The 20919-nt window shown below is 45.4% G+C and overlaps 1 protein-coding gene across 1 annotated transcript in view; it reads right to left on the bottom strand.

Annotated features, from left to right (window-relative positions):
• Positions 1-5359: 5359 nt before the first annotated feature.
• LOC309552893 (phospholipid scramblase 3-like) overlaps positions 5360-20919 on the bottom strand; it is a gene marked incomplete at its 3' end in the record, with an annotated part of 205367 nt that continues 189807 nt past the window's right edge. The window contains exons 8-9 of the mRNA XM_082253801.1: positions 9646-9790; positions 5360-5382 (exon numbers count right to left, since the gene is read on the bottom strand). Of these exons, the coding sequence (XP_082109927.1) occupies positions 5360-5382; positions 9646-9790 (168 nt within the window). The remainder of the gene's footprint in view (positions 5383-9645; positions 9791-20919) is intronic.

Genomic DNA, 20919 nt, shown 5'->3' with positions numbered 1-20919 from the left:
GTGCTGGCGAATATGTATCTACTGGACTCTAAGCCTGACCCAGTAATCGTGACACCACCATTTATTATAGAGAAAGATATAAACTCAAAATTATGGGGTGGGCAACTACATGGCAGATGAGGTTTAATGTAAAAAACAATGTAGCGCTAATCCTCAGCTAAAACTGTCAAAAAGACTGAACATAAACAGTCCATAGAAAGTCCCAATTGATGAATGATAATGCAGGTCCGTGATACCACCACCAAACACCCAGTTCACACTGTCCCTTACCAGATGAAGATGATCCCCATGACAGAGATCCCAAATGCCAAACAAACTCTGTGAAGACCCAGGATGGTGTTCCTCCTATCCAGCAATCTCCAGGCAAGTGGTCAAAAGTGGGTATAGAATAAAAAAGCAGGGCAGCATCATAGCGCAGACCATTAAATTCATTCACACAAAAATCAAAGGGATTAAAAACACTTATAAAAGTGAAGTAAAATCGATCATATCAATCAAGAGGCAATTCCCTCCAGCATATTCCGCTATTCCCGCAGCAAACCACCGAAAATATGGCCGCCACGTCTCCTCCGTGTGGGCGAGCGTGACTGCAAGCACCGCCCGACGTACGTTTTGTCGTAACAGACGTCTTCTAGGGGCGCGGTCTCACGGTCATCTTCACTTTAAATAGCGATGGAGAAAAGCGGATGTGGTAAAAGTAACCCGGAAACAGGAAACCACCACATGCGTTCCACCGACCGGAAAAAATCGGATGTGGAACAAGTAATACATTGCAAGGAATGAACCCGATAAGTGATATATTACAAAAAAGGACAATCTCACAAATAATACTAATAGAAAGTGGCCAATTATATTAAAGTAAAGAGGCACACCAATCATAATCAGGACTTAACGTCCATATCATAATAATAGTGGGACCGTCCAGTCATAGAAGAAACGGCGCCATCTAATGGAAATACAGCGGAACATGCTGGAGAACAAACTGCAGTACATTAATTACAAACAATACAAACATATACATAATAATAAAAGATAAACCCATAATAATGGAGAACATTAAGAGAAGGCTGGGAAATGAGTAAATTAAGAATTTTTAATGAAGGCATTGAGGTCCCATTCAATATTTAACCCCCTCGGGGTATGGCACTTCATCTTAAAAATCCTATTGGTTTCGATACCCCACGGGTCATATTGCTGCCCCTCCAATTACCAACATACCTGTCTATCCCCAAAAATAGGGTCCCCATGGGGTCTCTATTATGAAACTTGTCATAATGATGTGATACGTTGTGTTTGGGACAGCCCTTGACTTTGCTGGCCACATGCTCCTTGAGTCTCACTTGGAGCTCCCGGATAGTGCGGCCAACATAGTCAAGGCCACACGGGCACCGAATCAGGTAAACCACGTGTTTGGTGGAGCACGAAATAAAAGGTTTAATCCTAAATTCTTCGCCCGTGGAGCCAGAACTAAAACTCTCAACACATCTCCTCTTTTCGCTATTAAGCTTACATATCGCACATTTTCTACATTTGTAGAAGCCCCCCTTCTGTTGGAAGAAGAACACCTTCTTCGGGGGGTCCCTAATGTTCGGGGCCACTTGTAGCCTCAGGGGTGGGACTCCCCTGTATACAACATGTGGTTGTTGTGGCAACAGTGGACCTAGTATGTTATTCTGTAAAACGTGCCAGTGACGACGCAATATTCTTTTAACAGAAAAATGTTGCGTTGAAAAAGAAGAGAAAAAAGCAAAATCAAAAGTTTTTTTATTTTCTCTGACCCTGGGTTGTAATAGGTCATCCCTGACCTTCATATCGGCCTGAGCGATAGCTTTGTCCAGGGCCACCTCCCCATAACCCTTTTCCAAAAATGTTTTCTTTAGCACTGCCGCTTCCCCCAGGAACTCCTCCCGGCACGAGCAGTTGCGCTTTAAACGCAAAAACTGACTGACAGGAACGGACTCCAACCACGCCGTGTGATGACAACTTGTGGTGTCTATGAATCCGTTCCTGTCAGTCGGCTTAAAAAAGCTTGAATTGAGAATTTGTCCCTCTTCCACCCGAATACGCAGATCCAAAAAATGAACCTCGGTACTGCTAGACTCAAACTGTAGGCTAATACCCCTCTGGTTGGAATTGAGGTCCTCCATAAAGCCTTGCAGTGAGTCAGGGCTGCCATTCCATAGGAAGAGGATGTCATCAATGTACCTACGCCAGAGAACAAGCTCCGGCCTAGGTACACCTAAGACGACATCCTCCTCCCACTTGCCCATAAAGAGGTTACGACGAAACGTACGTCGGGCGGTGCTTGCGGTCACGCTCACCCACACGGAGGAGACGTGGCGGCCATCTTTTCGGTGGTTTGCTGCGGGAATAGCGGAATATGCTGGAGTGAATCGCCTCTTGATTGATATGCTCGATTTTACTTCACTTTTGTAAGTGTTTTTAATCCCTTTGATTTTTGTGTGAATAAATTGAATGGTCTGCGCTATGATGCTGCCCTGTTTTTTTATTCTATACCCACTTTTGACCACTTGCCTGGAGATTGCTGGATAGGAGGAACACCATCCTGGGTCTTCACAGAGTTTGTTTGGCATTTGGGATCTCTGTCATGGGGATCATCTTCATCTGGTAAGGGACAGTGTGAACTGGGTGTTTGGTGGTGGTATCATGGACCTGCATTATCATTCATCTGATCAATTGGGACTTTCTACGGACTGTTTATGTTCAGTCTTTTTTGACAGTTTTTGCTGAGGATTAGCGCTACATTGTTTTTTACATTTATCTTTGATCTGTTTTTATTCCAGATTCTGAGTGGCTGCTTTTCTAATGATTTTATATTTGATGTTGTTATATTGATGTTTTGAATTTTAGTTAGCGCAGCAATATATTTTATTATAGATGAGGTTTAATGTCGAAAAATGTAAAGCAATGCACCTGGGTGCCAAAAACCAGAAAGCAAGCTACTCACTGGGGGGGGGGGGGAACCTCTGGGTGGGTCTAGGATGGAAAAGGACCTGGGGGTACTGGTAGACAACAGGCTTGGCAGTGGCATGCAATGCCAAGCCGCTGCAAGCAAAGCCAACAGAATACTGGGATGTATAAAAAAGGGGATTCACTCCAGAAATAAAGAGATTATTCTCCCACTCTACAAGTCTCTGGTCCGGCCACATCTGGAGTATGCTGTCCAGTTATGGGCACCGGTCCTCAGAAAGGATGTGCTGGAACTGGAGAAAGTCCAGAGAAGGGCAACAAAAATAATTAGGGGAATGGAGGACATCAGCTATGAGGAAAGACTACAAGCACTGAACTTATTCTCTCTGGAGAAGAGATGATTGAGGGGGGATATGATATCAATGTACAAATATTGTACTGGCAACCCTAGCATATGGAAAAAACCTATTCAGAGAAGGGAAATATAATAAGACTCGTGGCCACACACTAAAACTAGAGGAAAGGCGGTTTAACCTTAAAATACGCAGGGGGGTTCTTCACTATGAGAGCAGTAAGGATGTGGAATTCTTTTCCGCAAACAGTCGTATCAGCAGGGAGCATTGATAGTTTCAAAAAACTATTAGATAGGCACTTTAAAGACCACAACATACAGGGGTATACAATGTACGGTTAACAACAAACGCACACATCATAGGTTGAACTTGATGGACTGGTGTCTTTTTTTTTCAACCTCACTAACTATGTAACTATGTAACTCACATGTATAAAGATAAAATAGTGCTAATTCGTAAAACAGTCGGCACAAACACTGTCGCCCGTCCTTCCGGGTTGTTGCATAGTGATGTCAGCACGCTGTTCCCGACACGTTTCTTCACAGATGACGTCTTCCTGTGACGAAACGCGTCGTGACTGGCGTGCTGACGTCACTACGCAACAACCCGGAAGGACGGGCGACAGTGTTTTTGCCGGCTGTTTTACGAATTAGCACTATTTTATCTTTATACATGTGAGTTTATATCTTTCTCTATATAAATGGTGGTTTTCCAATATCACACTATGGAGGCTGTTTTGTGTTCCGCATGTTAACCCTTGGTGGACATCGTTGTGGTCATACAACGTTTGAGGGCTACATATATGTGTACAGACCTTTCCAGTCATTGCTCCTAGCCTTCTTCATCCGAATGTCTCTTGATCAAGATTGATGATATCAGGCTTTCTTACTCTAGACATTTGGTAAGCGCGTGAGTGTGTCCCTGTGATCGGAGCATACATTTATCTTTGTGGTGGAGGACATTTACTTTCACTATCCAACACTTAGTGATTTGGGACTTTCTTTAATGTGTTACCTATTTTATTTGCACTTATTCACCAATGTTTATTTTTTCCACTATCAATACTCAGTGATTTGGGATTTATTCATTGTGTGTTGCTATATTATTTGCACATTATTATTGCTATTATTATAATTTTTCAGTGGTTTTTTTTGGGTCAACCCACACACACTGTTCTCAATTTAGCACAGCTTTATTTCTTTATATTTCTGGTTAGGTGATATCCCACTTTTTAGTTGCAGCTTTTTATTGTTGGTTGTTTAGCGCAGTTACTTTATTTACACAGATGGTAAGATGGCTAGATATACGGTTCCAGGCTACCCAGTATGGAACAAGGAGGGCGTTGGAGATGTGATTGCAACTTTCTGTTTAATAACCCCTTTGACTCAAGGACTCTAAAGGACCTTTCACACCTATCCAAGGTATGACTACGTCATGGGGCAGGGGGTACCAGGAAAAATAACTAAGGGACACTCAGAAAATCACATACAGGAATGTGTATTGAAGACAACTTTGTAAATTGTTCATGTATTAGGTTTCAAAAACTTCAGTAAAGAACTTTTGCTGTTAATTAACTTGGTTTGGTCTGAAGTTACTTGAGGACAACATTAAAGGGGTGCATGCATGATTGATGTATCACAGAACAGGGTTTCCAACAGGGGGTTAGACAAGTTAGAGAAGGTGCAGTACATACTGTATGTCTAATGTGCGGTGAAGCTATTTGGAGGAGGTTATATTGCTATTGCTATTGACTTCAGTACTAGTATCAAGTGCATAAGCAACCAGCTGGTCAGGAAACGGTGTGGCTTGGCAAAGATATTAGAGGGCCCTGGTAGTGAAGGTGCTTGTGTGGTTAAGCTTCTTCCCTAATGAACGGTACCCCACTATGGGACTTAAATTGTGGCACAGGGCATCCTAGGGACCCAGCCTGTATGTCACAGAAGATGGGGCCTCAAGAGAGTATAAGCACAACGTTGTAAAAGAATCAAGCTTCCCAGTATTCAAGTGCAATATATGGATAGGTGTCACTGGGAGGGAGGTGACGGGTAACAGGGCTGGTGGAGTCCGGTACAAAATCAGCGGTAGTGACTCAGATTTGCTAGACAATACAGAGAGAAGAGTTACAAAAGTAATTAGGAACTGTTATCCATAGTGTACAGAGTGTAATGAGTTAAGGAGCTATGCCACAGATTATTAATAATATAAAGGATTTATTTAGAGCCCACCATTTGCACAGCGCTTTACAATATAAAGGGGGACAGTACAATTACAACACAGTTCAATACAGAAGGAATAGGAGGGCCCTACTCATTGAGCTTACAATCTAAAGGTTACAAGGTGCTAACTGTATCTTTATGGAGAAGTATCGATTTTAAGTTAGGCTGCCAATCTTGTGTTAAATGGAAGCCTCAGCACACCTCTGGGGGCACTAGCGAGCGTTTTCTCTGGGTCCCTGAATGCAGTGAACACCGCCCACACAATGGAGTAGATTTATTAAAACTGGTGCACACAGAATGTGCCTAGTAACCAATCAGCTTCAAACTTCAGCTTGTTGAGTTAAGCCTTAACAATAAAAGCTAGAAGCCGATTGGTTATTATGCATAGCTGCACCAGATTCTGTGTGCACCATGTATTGTAAAAGCTGAGGGGAGAGGAAATTTGGGGTGACTTTCTAGAAGGGTTCTTCCAACCCAAGCTGATGCTTCAAGAGGATGTCAGTGTGGGAGTCCTTGTCTTTCCTCCCAGGCTTTTGACTGGAGACATTGATACTGTAGAGAAGGTCTTTGTTTGAGGACCAAGCCAAGTCCCATGAAATCTAAGCTGTCCCATGTTAGGGCCTAAGGAATCAGGTAGATGGCTACCTATTTGGAGCATCTTTAGAGGAGTCTGCTATGCTGAACAATATCCAGGAGAGCTTCAGGGAACTTTAACTTTAACTAATAACTGGAAATGACTCACTAGAGTCAGAGGACCAACTCCTATCAGGAGGCTGCTGTTGATTAAACTTGGGCCACCAACAGAGATACTTAAAGGATCTATTGTCTTTGGAAAGCTGCCACTGAAGAATCTAGGGCCAACGCTAGTTGTTCTTGAAGGATCTATTTGTAGGATCTTGAAGGATCTATTTGTAACTGGGAGGCTTCCACCAGTGGCGTAACTAGAACCTTCAGGGCCCCGATGCAAGAAACGATAAAGGGCCCCCCGGACGGGACCCTTCCCTCCCAGCCTGGTGGCGGAACGCCAGGGCCAGTCGCAAGTGCAGTGTTTGTGCCCCCTTTCAATGCAGACTGACCACAGCGTGCCCCCTTTCAATGCAGACTGACCACAGCATGCCCCCATCAATGCAGAGTGACCACAGCGTGCCCCCTTTCAATGCAGAGTGACCACAGTGTGCCCCCTTTCAATGCAGAGTGACCACAGTGTGCCCCCTTTCAATGCAGAGTGACCACAGTGTGCCCCCTTTCAATGCAGAGTGACCACAGTGTGCCCCCTTTCAATGCAGAGTGACCAACGTGTGCCCCCTTTCAGTGCAGAGTGACCAACGTGTGCCCCCTTTCAATGCAGACTGATCACAGCGTGCCCCCTTTCAATGCAGACTGATCACAGCGTGCCCCCTTTCAAAGCAGAAAGCCAGTGCACTTACCTGTAGCGTCGGCTTCTCCTTGAGTCCTCCCGCCTCCTCCGTAACCAATGGCATGTGTTCGCCTTTCGGCCAATCAGGAAGCGGGTCTTGGACCCGCTTTCTGATTGGCTAGGAGGAGGATCCGTGTGACAATAGTGAATTTTCATTCGCTATTGTCATACAAATGGGTGGGCTCGTGGCGCACTGCTCTGCGTCCCGGGTCCTCCCTTTTCTGAAGCTTTTCTGTGACTCATACTGTCAGGACAGAGCCATCGGCTCCTTCTGACAGCTCCGCTGGCATACACAGGCTTAGCGGCACGGGGGGGGGGGGGGGGGGGCGTTCGCAATGATTGTGCGGGCCGCAGGTTCCCCACCCCTGCATTAGGGGATTAAAACAGGCGGTGAGGAAGCAACATATTGCCTTTTCACCGCCTGTCAAATGCCTCTGAAAAGCGATATGAGTATGGATCGCTTTTCAGAGGAATAGCATTTTATTGCTGGTACTATGAACAACCTGAAAAAAATAATTACTTCTAATTGTACACATATATGGGGTCAGGATTAAAAGTAATGTGTACACACACACACACAAACGTACATGTGCACACATACACATACATATACATACTCATATATAAGCACACATACACACAGACACAGAGCACCTGACAGCTGACAAGCTCCCCACTCACAGCACCCCCCATGATATGCACCACGCACACACAACACCCCCAGATGACAAGAGCCCCACACACATCACTTCCCAGATGATAAGTGTCCTACACACAGCTGACAAGATCTCCCAGATGATAAGTGTTCCCCACACATAGATAGCACCCCTATTAGAACAAGCAACCCACACATAGATAATAAGCACCCCACACACAGCACTCCACAGTTGACAAGCTCCCCACTCAGGACACCTCCCCAGGAATGGTGCCCGCACACACAACGCCTCCCAGATGACAAGCAAACCACACATTGCTTCCTAGTTGATAAGTGTCCCCCACACAACTGGCATGTACCCTTAAATAAGCACACACACGTACATATATCCATACACATATAAACACACAATCATACACAACAAGGCCCAGGCCTAGGGCGGCACTTTGCAGGGGGGGCAGCAAAAAGCTGCACCCTGCACGAAAAAAAACCCAGCCTCCTAGCAGCATGAAAAGGGACCCTGCCGGCTTGCGCTACACTTTTTGTATACTGTAGTGCCAGTCTTATGTGGTGAATTGGGCCGGAGGGAGGGCAGGGTCCAGGAGGCAAATCAGTCTTGTACCCCCATAAAACGGTCACACTGCTACCTATCAGTATGATAATAGCGGCCGGTCAGGACATTCGGACAGACCGCAGGCTGCTGACCCCACTTAATACAACTTGCCCGACGGCTGCCAATGCTAATAAGAGTGGCACTGCAGCCAAATGCTCTGCCTACTCTCCTCTGCCCCCAGGCACTGATGGGAACTCATATGCTGCACTGATGGGTGCTAATAGGCTGTACTGATGGGCACTAATATGCTGCTTTGATGGCCACAGATGAGGCGGCAATGGTGGGTACTGATAAACTGCACTGATGGCACTGATAAGGCAGCACTGATATGCTGCACTGATGGGAACTGATGAGGCTGCACTGATAGACTGTGGTCTGTGGTTTACAGATGACAGGGCGGGTCATAAACAGGAAGGGGTGGGTCATATTTAAATTAGGGGGTGCACAAGTGTAGTCAGGCCTAGGGCAGCACAAAACCTAAATACGCCACTGCATACATATATACACACACACACACATACATACATTACATACATACACACACATACATACATACATTACATACATACACACACATACATACAGAAAAGCCTTTTTAAAAACAGCAGAGAGAGGACTCACTGTACCTTCCTTCCTGTACCTTCCTGCCGGGTATTGCACTGTAGGGGGAGGCGGAGAGCACAGCACACTCTGCTTTCACTTTCCTATATGAGACCAGCTCCTCCAGTGCCGATTTATCAGGGAGCTCAGTCTCAGCTTCACTTGCCGCTCCTCATCTCTATACATACAGGGGGCCCTCTCAGGCCCCCTGCAGCATGGGGCCCAGTCGCCATGGCGACCCCTGCGACCCCTGTACGTCCTCCCCTGGCTTCCACTGAAACAGTAGGGCCACCATTATTTTTGAGATTACTGGGAGGCCACTACTCAAGAAATTAGAGCCAGCATCAATTTTTATGGTTGACATTAGAAGGCTTGTGAATTGTTGCTATTTGGGGGTATCCATTATCCTTAACACTCTCCCTAACTATAATAAAAATGAAAGCGACTGCATCCTAATTATCACTACTGGCGTATCAGTGTATTGTCAGGTTCAGCTATAAGGAAAGTCACCATAAGGTAGGGTAAGAGAGCCCATTGTAAACCAGCAGCCCTTGCATATTAGATTTTTTAAAGAGTTCCTGTATAAACCAATATAATTGAAAAAATAATACAATATAGCATAACATAATAACATCTAAATTGTAAAGAAATGCAACAATGTCAACAGTCTTCATCCTGAGTTCACATACTGAATTTTCTTGCAATTTTTTACAATACAATGTTAGGTGCAGATACACTCATAAAATTGCAGCATTAGTAAAAAAATCATTCACCGCCGCAGCCCCCACCATCACCGCCACAGCCCCCACCATCACCGCCGCAGCCCCCACCATCACCACCGCCCCAGCCCCCACCATCACCGCCCCAGCCCCCACCACCAAAGTCTCCTCCACCCCCCCAGCCACTGCCTCCAATGTCAGCAAAGACTACCCCTCCAGCACTGGCCCAACCAAAGTCGTTGTCAGTAGAGCTGTGGCTGTGAGACATTTCCCGCATGCGGAAACTCTGCAATAAAAGGAAAATACACAGTTATGATAAAGGTAAATCCCATCTTAACCACAAATATACATAAATGAGTTATAAATCCCATCTTAACCACAAATATACATAAATGAGTCATCCTAAAGATGACACCATGGCGGGGAGGAGAGGAAATGTAATATTCCATTATTACGCCAATTCTGCCGTGGATCAGCATACCCAACTAGCCAATATGCAAAAAAGAGCCCAAAGAATAGTATGTATTAAATGTGACCCCCAAATGGTAATGTCAAAAAAGCAAATTTAAAGTGAATGTATACCTGATTCATGAAATTTGACCTAGGCACATCTATCTGTAGTGTTTACCTTTCTCTCTTCAAAGCCCTAAGTCCCTTGGCGTTTTCCTGCTCCGTTATTCTGTTATCAGCATTATAACTTCTGACAGGTTCTCTGTCAACTGAGATAAAACCAGGCTGAATTCTCTGTCGGGGTGGGTGCTATAAAAAGAATAGCAGAGAGCTGGTCTATTCACAGCACAGCTCTTCGCTTTTCTGCCTATGTGGAGAGGGGGTGTGTGCCTTTCCTGCAATCAGCTGTCTCACAGTGTATGACCAAACCTCCCTCCCACGGGTGAATCAGGAAGAGAAAATTCTAACAGGACTTGCACTTTCTAAACAGTCTAGAAAGCTGAAGACAGCAGATATACAAAACTTATGTAGAAGGATTTGTTTCATCTCTGTGTATCATCAGAGGCTGTTCATTTCACTGGGTATATGTGAGGGTTTACATCCACTTTAACTTTATTAAGGATTTAGGAATTTATGAAAAGAGCACAAAAAAAATGCAATTAACACCTCCACCCATCACTTAAAACCAACAAAGTTGTTATTTAAAAACAACAGAGTCTGGACTCAGAATGACAAAATTATACACATTGATATATGAAGATAACCATATCACCATAAACGCCAAACGGGTCTTCATGCTCAATCAGAGCACATCAAAGTATCAAAGTACCTATTAGACATGTGCAATTATTTCCGGTCTGAATGTAAATTTGGTCAAAATTTGTGGTATTCTGAGATTTGGATGTATCCGAATCTCCGAATGAAATAGTAACCAATATTCAAATGTATCTGAATCTCCGAATGAAATAGTAACCAATATTCGGATGTATCCCAATCTCCGAATGAAATAGTAACCGATATTCAGATGTATCCGAATCTCCAAATGAAATAATAACCAATATTTGGATGTATCCGAATCTCCGAATGAAATCGTAACCAATATTCAGATGTATCCGAATCTCCAAATGAAATAGTAACCAATATTTGGATGTATCCGAATCTCTGAATGAAATAGTAACCAATATTCAAATGTATCCGAATCTCCAAATGAATTAGTAACGAATTTCATTGAAATCTGTTAAAATTTGTTTTGTTTATTTGTTTTCTAACAAATTCTAACTTTTCAGAAAGATTAGAATTCGAATCGGCCAAAAACCCATCAACCGATTCCAATTCTGTGTGAAGAATTACCTGGTTGTTAGGCAGTGGGCCGGGAAGCCGCCCGCCCGCGTCCTTAACAACCATGAGTAATCATCTGTCAGTGGGCTTTCCCACAGACAGATGAATGTAAAGAAAAGAATGCAATAGAAAAATGTAAAAAAAAAAAAAATGGCATAGAGTTCCCCCTCCACCCCCCCCCCCCCCAGTCCACCAGACCCTTCTAGGGAGCTATTTATTTATATATATATATATATATATATATATATATATATATATATATATATATATATAAAATATATATATTTTTTTAATGTATATACTTCATATATTTTTTTAAGTGCTAAAGAGGCAGACACAGATCTGCAATTTTTCAATGTTATTATTTTTTCCAAATGTATTATGTGCATATATATTTTTTACGAATATATTTCTTATATGCCGATATATACATATGTATTTTTATTTTATTTATTTTTTTTGTGATTTTTTCATGTTCTTTTTCTTTTCCCGATTTATATCTATATCTGCTGCTTGGTCTCATATACGATTATTTAGGCAACATCCTCCTTTCAGCAGCTTTGTTCCCTGACCGCTGAATGGAACCAGCAGCCCTTCACTGGTCTTCACCACACTGGAATCACTTGGTATCGTATTTTATTGGCTTGTGTCCAGTATACTGTTTGCACAATAAACTGATACCCTGGATATCGCTTTTGGCAATAACTGTTCACCACCAAGATTATACAAACCTGTGTAGCGCTGTCTTTCCTGGTTGCCTGATATATAATACTGTTGTGTAAGCGTAACCTCAGATCAACCTTGATGATCGATGATTTCACAACAATGGAGGAACAACCGCATAGTTAAAAACACAAAAATATGTTTTTTGCTGTCGCCTGTCACTTCAAAGGCTACACCAAATGGAGGCCACCACCTCTGACTTGCATGGAACCATGGAAATGGAGGCCACCACCTCTGACCTCCATGGAAATGGAGGCCACCACCTCTGACTTCCATGGAACCATGGAAATGCAGGCCACCACCTCTGACTTCCATGGAACCATGGAAATGGAGGCCACCACCTCTGACCTCCATGGAACCATGGAAATGGAGGCCACCACCTCTGACCTCCATGGAACCATGGAAATGGAGGCCACCACCTCTGACCTCCATGGAACCATGGAAATGGAGGCCACCACCTCTGACCTCCATGGAACCATGGAAATGGAGGCCACCACCTCTGACCTCCATGGAACCATGGAAATGCAGGCCACCACCTCTGACCACCATGGAACCATGGAAATGGAGGCCACTACCTGGGAATTCCATGGAACCATGGAAATGGAGGCCACCACCTCTGTCTTCCATGGAACCATGGAAATGGAGGCCACCACCTCTGACCTCAATGGAACCATGGAAATGGAGGCCACCACCTCTGACCTCAATGGAACCATGGAAATGGAGGCCACCACCTCTGACCTCAATGGAACCATGGAAATGGAGGCCACCACCTCTGACCTCAATGGAACCATGGAAATGGAGGCCACCACCTCTGACTTCCATGGAACCACGGAAATGGAGGCCACAACCTCTGACTTCCATGGAACCATGGAACTCCATGGTGGTTGCATGGAGTCAGAGGTGGTGGCCTCCATTTGGTGTAGCCTTTGAAGTGACAGTCGACAGCAAAAACCATACTTTTGTGTTTTTAACTATGTGGTTGTTCTTCCATTGTTGTGAAACCCTAGCTGAAAAAAATGCACTGTGTAACCATATACCCCTGAAGAAGAAAAATATATGATCTTCTGAAACGCGTTGGGTTCATATCACTGTCATCACAGTTACGCTGAGGTTACGCATACACAGCAGTATTAAATATGTCAACCGCTATGTCATGTTATGTCATTTTTCTTACCTCATGCATTGTATTGTCTTTTTATACATATATATAAATTAAAAAGTATAAATTTTTAATTGCTTTGGTGATATTGTTGCCCTAAAACAATCCCACAACAAGGAGTCTTGCCAACAGAGTTTAGATTTTAGGGATGAGGGCACCATTTGCCAGTACTTAGCAGCTATCTGTATCATTCTTGTTGGACAGAGAGGCAGCAGTGGGAGCAATTGGCCCCTGCTGCTGTCAATCACAGCCAGGAGGGCAGGGCTGAGCCGTGCTCTGTGTGCCTTATGGAAACACAGAGCAGCGGGGCTCGGGAGCGAGCATGCAGGAGTGCCCCCATAACATGCGGCTTGCCGGGGGGGGGGGGGGCACTCAGCAAGGGCGGGGGAGCCAGGAGTGCTAGCGGGGGACCCAAGAAGAGGAGGCTAGGGGCTGCTCTGTGCAAAACCATTGCAAACACAGGTAGGTATGCTGTTTGTCATTTAACCACTTAAGGACCGGGCCTGTTTTTGACACTTGGTGTTTACAAGCTAAAATCATTTCTTTTTGCTAGAAAACTACTTAGAACCCCCAAACATCATATATTTTTTTTAGCAGAGACCCTAGAGAATAAAATGGAGATCATTGCAATATTTTGTATCACACCGTATTTATGCAGCGGTCTTCCAAACGCATTTTTTTTTTTTGGAAAAAAATCACTTTTTTTAATTAAAAAAATAAGAAAACAGTAGAGTTAGCCCAATTTTTCTCCATAACGTAAAGGTAACGTTACGCCGAGTAAATAGATACCGAACATGTCATGCTTCAAAATTGCGCACGCTCGCGGAATGGCGACAAACTTTTGGTACTTAAAAAACGCCATAGGCGACACTTTAAAAATTTCTACAGGTTGCCGGCTTAGAGTTACAGAGGGGGTCTAGGGCTCAAATTATTGCTCTCGCTCGTGACGATACCTCACATGTGTGGTTTGAACACTGTTTACATATGTGGGCGGGGCTTCCATATGCGTTCGCTTCTGCGTGCGAGCTAACGGGGACAGGGCGCTTTTATTTTATTTTTTTTCCTATTTATTTTATTTATTATTTTTAATTTTTTCACCATTTTTAAAAAATAAATTATCATTTTTATTCCTATTACAAGGAATGTAAACATCCCTTGTAATAAAAATAAGCATGACAGGACCTCTTTATTGGGAGATCTGGGGTCAAAAAGACATTTCATGATAAAAAAAATGGGCTCTTTAAGACCGTTGCTGGGAAGCCACGTATGACGTCGCTCTGGTCCTCCAAGCCTATAGAGTAGAGTGGGGGGCCATCTTGCCCTCACTGGACTTCCTGCCTAGGAGGGGAGAGGACCAGTCGGCTCCGGTAAGCGGGGAAAACGACTCGGGAAACGGCGGGACAGGGGGGGCAACTCTCCCACCGCAAATAAAAGTGATCCTGCGGTGGAGCGCCCACCGTTTAAAAAAATACCGGGCTTTTGGCAGCTATCTGCTGCCATAACCCCGGTATTTAATGTCAAAATACCGACATAAATACATGGTGGGCGGTCCGCAAGTGGTAAAAAAAAAAAAGACTGCATTATATTTTGCCACTAGTTGGTGCTGACAATCCTAGGAAATAAACATTTTATAATGGAACTAAAGTCTTCATAATTACCTGTCTAACGGTCCTGCGACGGCGCTGACATCTTCTTCTTAGGGCCTCTTCATTGGCCAGTGGGAGGTGACGTCACTCCTGTGCATGCGCAGGAGGCAAAAATCCCGATACTCAGAGACCGGGCCGACACTGTAAACTGAGCTGCGCACATGCACACATTTCTTTGAAAGAAATACAAGCCATTCTATGAATGGTGCATGGTGCAGTGTCAAGCTGTACAATGTGAACCTGTATGCCAGTCATTCCCAACTTGCATCCCTTTTTTACTTATGGTGTGGCTCTCAGGCAGCAGCCAGTGGAGTGAGCATTGTTTTGTGAAGGTGCTGTGATGGAAGTGATCTCTAGGAGTCATTAAGGATCTCCATCCTTCAACCACACCTATAGCATGTCCCCAGTCTCTGACCATCTCCAGCTATATGTTGGCAGTCTCTGTCAATCTTCTATAGCACTACATAATATGTGTGGACCTCTGGGGATGTCAGGGGCCACATTCGAGGACCCCTCTTATCTAGTAAGTTGCCCACCACTGCTGTAAACCATTTTAAATGTTTAATGTTAATAAGCCCTGCCTAAGATCAGACACCATAAACTTGCTGTGCTATTACCCGTGTAAGCCTCTCTGATACTAGTTTCACTTCGTCCTGTCCCCTGGGCTAATGCCCTCCCCTCACCATTCCCTAGTGCAAGTGTCTCAAAACTTTTGAATGAAAGAGCCAATTTATCGTTCTCCAGACTTTAGGAGGGCCTGGCTGTTGCCAGTAGGAGAACAACATGCCCCAGTGTCAGTGGGAGAAACAATGTCTCAGGCTTGGTGGTTAGTGGGATTAAAAAAAAAGTACATAGCACCTATAGTCAGTAGGAGGTAGAATAGTGCCCCATCATTGGTGTCAATGGGATAAATAGTGCCCCATTATTGGTGTCAATTGGAGGAATCGTGCCCGATCATTGGTGTCAGCGGGAGGAATAGTACCCCATCATTGGTGTCAGTGGGAGGAGTAGTTTTCCATCATTCAGCTTCGGGTGTGGCTGCTGGAAGGTTCTCTTGCTGCGTGTCTGGAGCTGCTGCAGGTGTTCTGTGTGAGAGGGGAGTGTGGTAAAATCCCTCCCAGCCCTCCTGGCTCCTATCTGGGGAGGCCATGGAGGCCAGCGGGGCCTCTCCTGCTGGAGGCTCTCGGCCATCTCCTGGGCGGATGGATGGCATGCCTGCTCCTGTGCAGCCCGTGGTTGGTGATCTCTCTGCCCCTGGTGAGGATGAAGATGCTGGATCCATTCGGGAGCGAGTGGTGGCCGGGATCAAAGTCCTCAATAAGGAAAGAGACAAGCTCTACAAGCTTAGAGCGGATTTAAAGCACCTGAGAAAGCAGCGTTAAGGCTTGTTCAGCCGGAACCGTGGATCCATGGATTCAGAGGTCCAATTGGCTAAGGTCCGTGTGGAACATCAGGAAACCATCGTGGCCATGATGGAAGGGAGAGATGGTCCTTTCAGGGAGAAGTTTAGCAACGACCAAAGGTTTGCAAAGATGGAGGTGGAGGAGGAGACCCCCAGTTCTGACCCCCTTCCCCCTCAAGGTGAGGTAAGCAGCCCATTGCCATCTCAGGGCTCAGGAGGCATGTTGAAAGTGATCCAGGTAATGGAGTCTCCAATGCGGGGAGATCATCTGGTGTTTGGTGGTGTGGAGGACTTATCTGACAGTGTGCCTGATAAAGTAAGGCTATCAAGCCCCATGTAAAAGATAAAACTGTTTTTTTGTGCCTTTTAACACCTTGCCTAATGATGGGTTTCCTAATGACACTCAGTGTGATACCCCTATGCTCAGCAATGTTGTGCCTGCTGCTGATGTCTCTAATCAGGAAAAGTTAAGTATAAAAAATGACATTTCCGCTGACGAACCACATATTCCAGAAGAGCCGATTAACCATGCTTCTGCTGAAACTGTTTCAGTCACAGTTGAACAGGACTCTACAGCGCAGCAGCAGGAAGCACCTGGTACTACATTAGAAACAGTCACTACATCTAATAACATTGCAGGTGTGGTGGATCCCACCATTGTATGTGTAACTGATAATGCTGCTGGTTCAGTCCAAGCTGGTAATAATAATAATAGTAATTTACCAGCTAATGTGACATCAGTATGGGTTCTTGGCTCTAATAAACCTACATTTGCTCAGGTGGAAAGCTGTGCTCCTGGCAATATCATCAAGCCAGGGATACAATCAAGGAAGAGCTCCGCTTCCAATTGGGGTTTTCCCTCGCAGGCTGCCACTATGAGCACCATTGGATCTGGTCTTGGGTCTTTGGCTTCTGCTGGGGGTCCAAGGCAGAACGTAGTCCTCCTTAAATGGGAAGGTGGTGCAGTCCCTCTAGCATGGAGTATGGTGGTAGACCTGATTTTGGATATGGGTTTTGGGGCTAATGACCTATATGCCTTGATACATGTGGCTGGAAGCCGGGAATACACAGTTAGTTTCACCAGACCACAGGGTGAAACTCTCGCTCGGTGCAGGTCAAGACCCGAATGGAAAGGTCTGGTGCCAGTGGCAGTTTCTCAAAAGGTCAACAGTAAAGAAAATTACTATTATCCTCACAAATGAGAGTGTTCCTGCTCGGGACTTAGAGGTCTGGTTGAAAAATTATGGGGAGGTTTTGACCAGGCCAGATAAAATTCATGATAAGCGTGGAATCTGGACCGGGGGTTGGTCGGTAACGGTCAGGTTGGCAAGGGATGGGAATGTTATCCGTCACCTGCCCTCCTCTGCCTTTATAGGGAGGGATAGGATGACTATTTTTTATCCCGGTCAGCCAAAACTGTGTCACCGCTGTGGAGAAAAGGGCCATTTTTGCTCCTCTTGTTCAGCATTGATCTGTTCAGTGTGTTGGGGACAGGGTCATGTGGCCAGGGACTGCACCCAGGCGATAAGGTGCAACCCGTGCCTGCGCCTTGGCCACCCCTACAGCCGATGTCCTGAAGCCTGGCATAATATGGATAGAGAGGTGATAGATGATCTGTTAAGGCTGGACAGGTTGGAGGATGAGGCCCCTGGTGTACCACCCTCCTCTGCGGGGACTGACTCCCCTGGTCTTGTTCAAGATCCCTCCCTAGTCCCTGTGCCCACCCCTCCTGTATCTGTAAGTATTCCTTCTGTGTCTGTTTCTGTGTCCCCCAGCCTACTGTACCCGCTCCTCTTGTGTCAGAACCTTCTAAGTCTGTGCCCCCCGAGTCAGTCTTGCCCCATGAGTCTTCCCCTCCTAGGTCTGACTTAAGGGAAGGTCCCCCCCCACCAGGAGTGGTAGAGGGTACCAAAAAGGGTGCTGCTGCGGCTTCCTCTGCAAAGAAGTCTTCTGTGAAGACTTCAAAGAAGAAGAAAACAAGAGATGAAAGCATCTCTGAATCTGACCTGCAGTACCTGGAGGAGAGAAGGAAGGTTGTGAGGTGAAAGAGACAGACGGTGAGGATGGAACAGGGACAGGATGCCCCAGTGACTGTCTCCAATCGGTAAAGGGCTTCTGCTTGAGATCTCCTCATCTGGGGATTCTTCTGAGCAGAATTCAGAAATTGAAATGGAGTTGGAAGAGGCTTCAAGAAAGAGAGAGGCTTCTGGTGATGAACAGCAGAGGGGAGCTAAGAAGCAATCCACCCAATAACTCAAATGGCGGTTCCCCCTCCGTTAAAAGTGGTGACAATAAATGTCGCCAGCATTAAGTCGGTAAGAGCTCGTTCTATGGCCTTCTTTTTGTTCAGCCAATTAGATGCTTAAATTTTATTTTTGCAGGAGACTAGGCTCACCTCCTTGGCAAATATTCATATGGCCAAGAGAGAGTGGAGGTATGGTCCATCTTACTGGTCTCTTGCGGCCGAGCCTTACGGCGGGGTGGCGGTGTTGTTTAAAACCGACATGGTAACTGTCCAGCGGGTTATTGAGGTGGAGATTGGGAGATGTATGGTCTTAGACGTTCTTGTGGGAGGGCAGGACCTGCGCCTAATTAATGTTTATGGGCCGCACACAAAGTGGGACAGGAAATGTCTTTTTACAAGGCTCAAGCCATTTATTTTTACTTCCCGGCAAGTGGTTTTTGGAGGTGACTTTAATACTGTGACTAGGCCCAAGGATAGGAAGGACTTCAAAGACAGGCTGGGATATGATAGCGTTTTTTTAAATAGTATGGTTAGGGATGCTGGTCTTGTGGATGTGCACATTAAGCAACTTCCGGATGACACAGGGTTCACCTTTCATCGAGGTAGTAGTCAGAGTAGGATAGATAGTTTTTTTTTTTTTAGGAGGCCTCTGCTTTCTCACCCCCAGTGGTGCGGGCAGTGGAATTCTCTGATCACTGTATGCTATCTGTGGTCTTGAATGCTTCAGACTTCCCTCGGAGGGGCAAGGGCATCTGGCAATTAAATTTGACACTCCTTGAGGAAGAACATGTTAGACAATCCTTTGAGGAATTCTTTCAGGCACAGGTGACCATCCTGGACTTTTGTAGCAGCAAGGCTGAGTGGTGGGAGCTGACCAAAAAGAGGATTGCTGGATTCTTCAGGGGCCTAGCCAATAAAAAACAGTTTAATAGATACATGACCTACCACCGTTTGTGGAGGAAGCTGGATATTCTTATCTCGAGAGGAGGAGATTCTGGGGCAATCTCTGAAGTGAAAATCCTCCTCAGGAAGTGTCAATATGACCGGCATACCTCTTTGGTTCTGGAGCGGGACTATGGGAAATACCCATAGCCTGACCCTTACCAGAACTGCAAACAGGGTGTAGCTGTTAAGATGGTTGTTGGCCTTAAGGATAGTACAGGTTCCTTGACAAAGTCCAGGTCAGGGATACTGGAGGTCGTGAGGTCTTTTGCTGAACTTCTTGTGAGGAAAGAGCTTGACCGAAACAAGATGGAAAGCTTTTTGGACTCTACTCCAGGTCTAAATGGTGGAGATGTCCCTTTGATGAATTTGACAGAAAAGATCACAGTTGAAGAGGTGATGAGGGCAATTGAACAGCTTGCCATCAAAAAGTCACCTGGACCGGATGGTCTGATGGCTGAGTTTTACAAAGCCTTTAAGTCTATTCTGGCCCCACATTTGGAAGAGGTTTTTAACAGTTGTCTTGCTGAGGGGGTGCTTCCCCCTTCCATGAGACTGTGATTCTTCTTTCAAAAGGTAAAGATCCTACGATGATTGAGAATTGGTGACCCATCACCCTACTCAATGTCGATAGAAAGGTGCTGGCGAAGATACTTTTCTGGCGCCTATCGCAGTAGCAGAGTCTTTGCTTTCTCGCCATCAGCACTGTTCGATCCAGGGTAGGAGCACCTTCACAGCGGTTTTAGCTGTCCGGGAGGCCTTGGAGCAGTGCAGAGCTGCAGGCTGGGGAAAGTATTTACTGGCATTGGATCAGGCAAAGGCTTTCGATCGTGTCAACCATGAGTAACTGTGGTTGCTCTTTAGTAAGTACGGTCTGCCGGGTGGTTTTGTCGATTGGTTAAAAGTCTTGTATAAGGGGGCAGAAAGCTTCCCTCTTGTTAATGGTCTGGTTGGACAGTCCTTTGAGGTTGGCTCTGGGGTGCGCCAGGGTTGTCCCCTGAGTCCTCTGCTCTATGTGTTTGCAATCGACCCCTTCATCAGGAGGCTAGAGAGCGGCATGTTGTGTGGGGTACCAGTGGGAATCCCGGGTGAGCCGCCTTTGAGGGTTGTTGCCTATGCGGATGATGTGTCAGTGATTGTCACTGGGACAGATGAAGCGGAGGAGGTGGTCTCTCTTGCATCACGGTACTCTGAAGCATCAGGCTCCAAGATCAATCAGGAAAAGAGTGAAGTTTTCTGGATGGGAAAGGAAAGTGAGGGGTTTGATCTCCCGGACACCTTTCCAGTGCTCCAGGAAAAAATTAAGATATTAGGCATTGAATTTGGACCTGGCGATTATGGCCTCAAAAACTGGGAAGGCAGCCTGGAAGTTGCCAATACTAAGGTGGTCAGCTGGAAGAGATGGAAATTATCTCTGAGGGAAAAGGTTGATCTGATTAAGACTTACCTGATACCGATCTTCTTGTATGTCAGCCCTGTCTGCATCTTGCCAGTGTCTCTCTATGCTAGG

This window comes from Pelophylax lessonae, assembly GCF_965119305.1.
Source record: "Pelophylax lessonae genome assembly, chromosome: 4".
Lineage (NCBI taxonomy): Eukaryota > Metazoa > Chordata > Amphibia > Anura > Ranidae > Pelophylax > Pelophylax lessonae.
The sequence above is the reverse complement of the archived record's forward strand: the minus strand, read 5'-3'. Positions and strand labels throughout refer to the sequence as shown.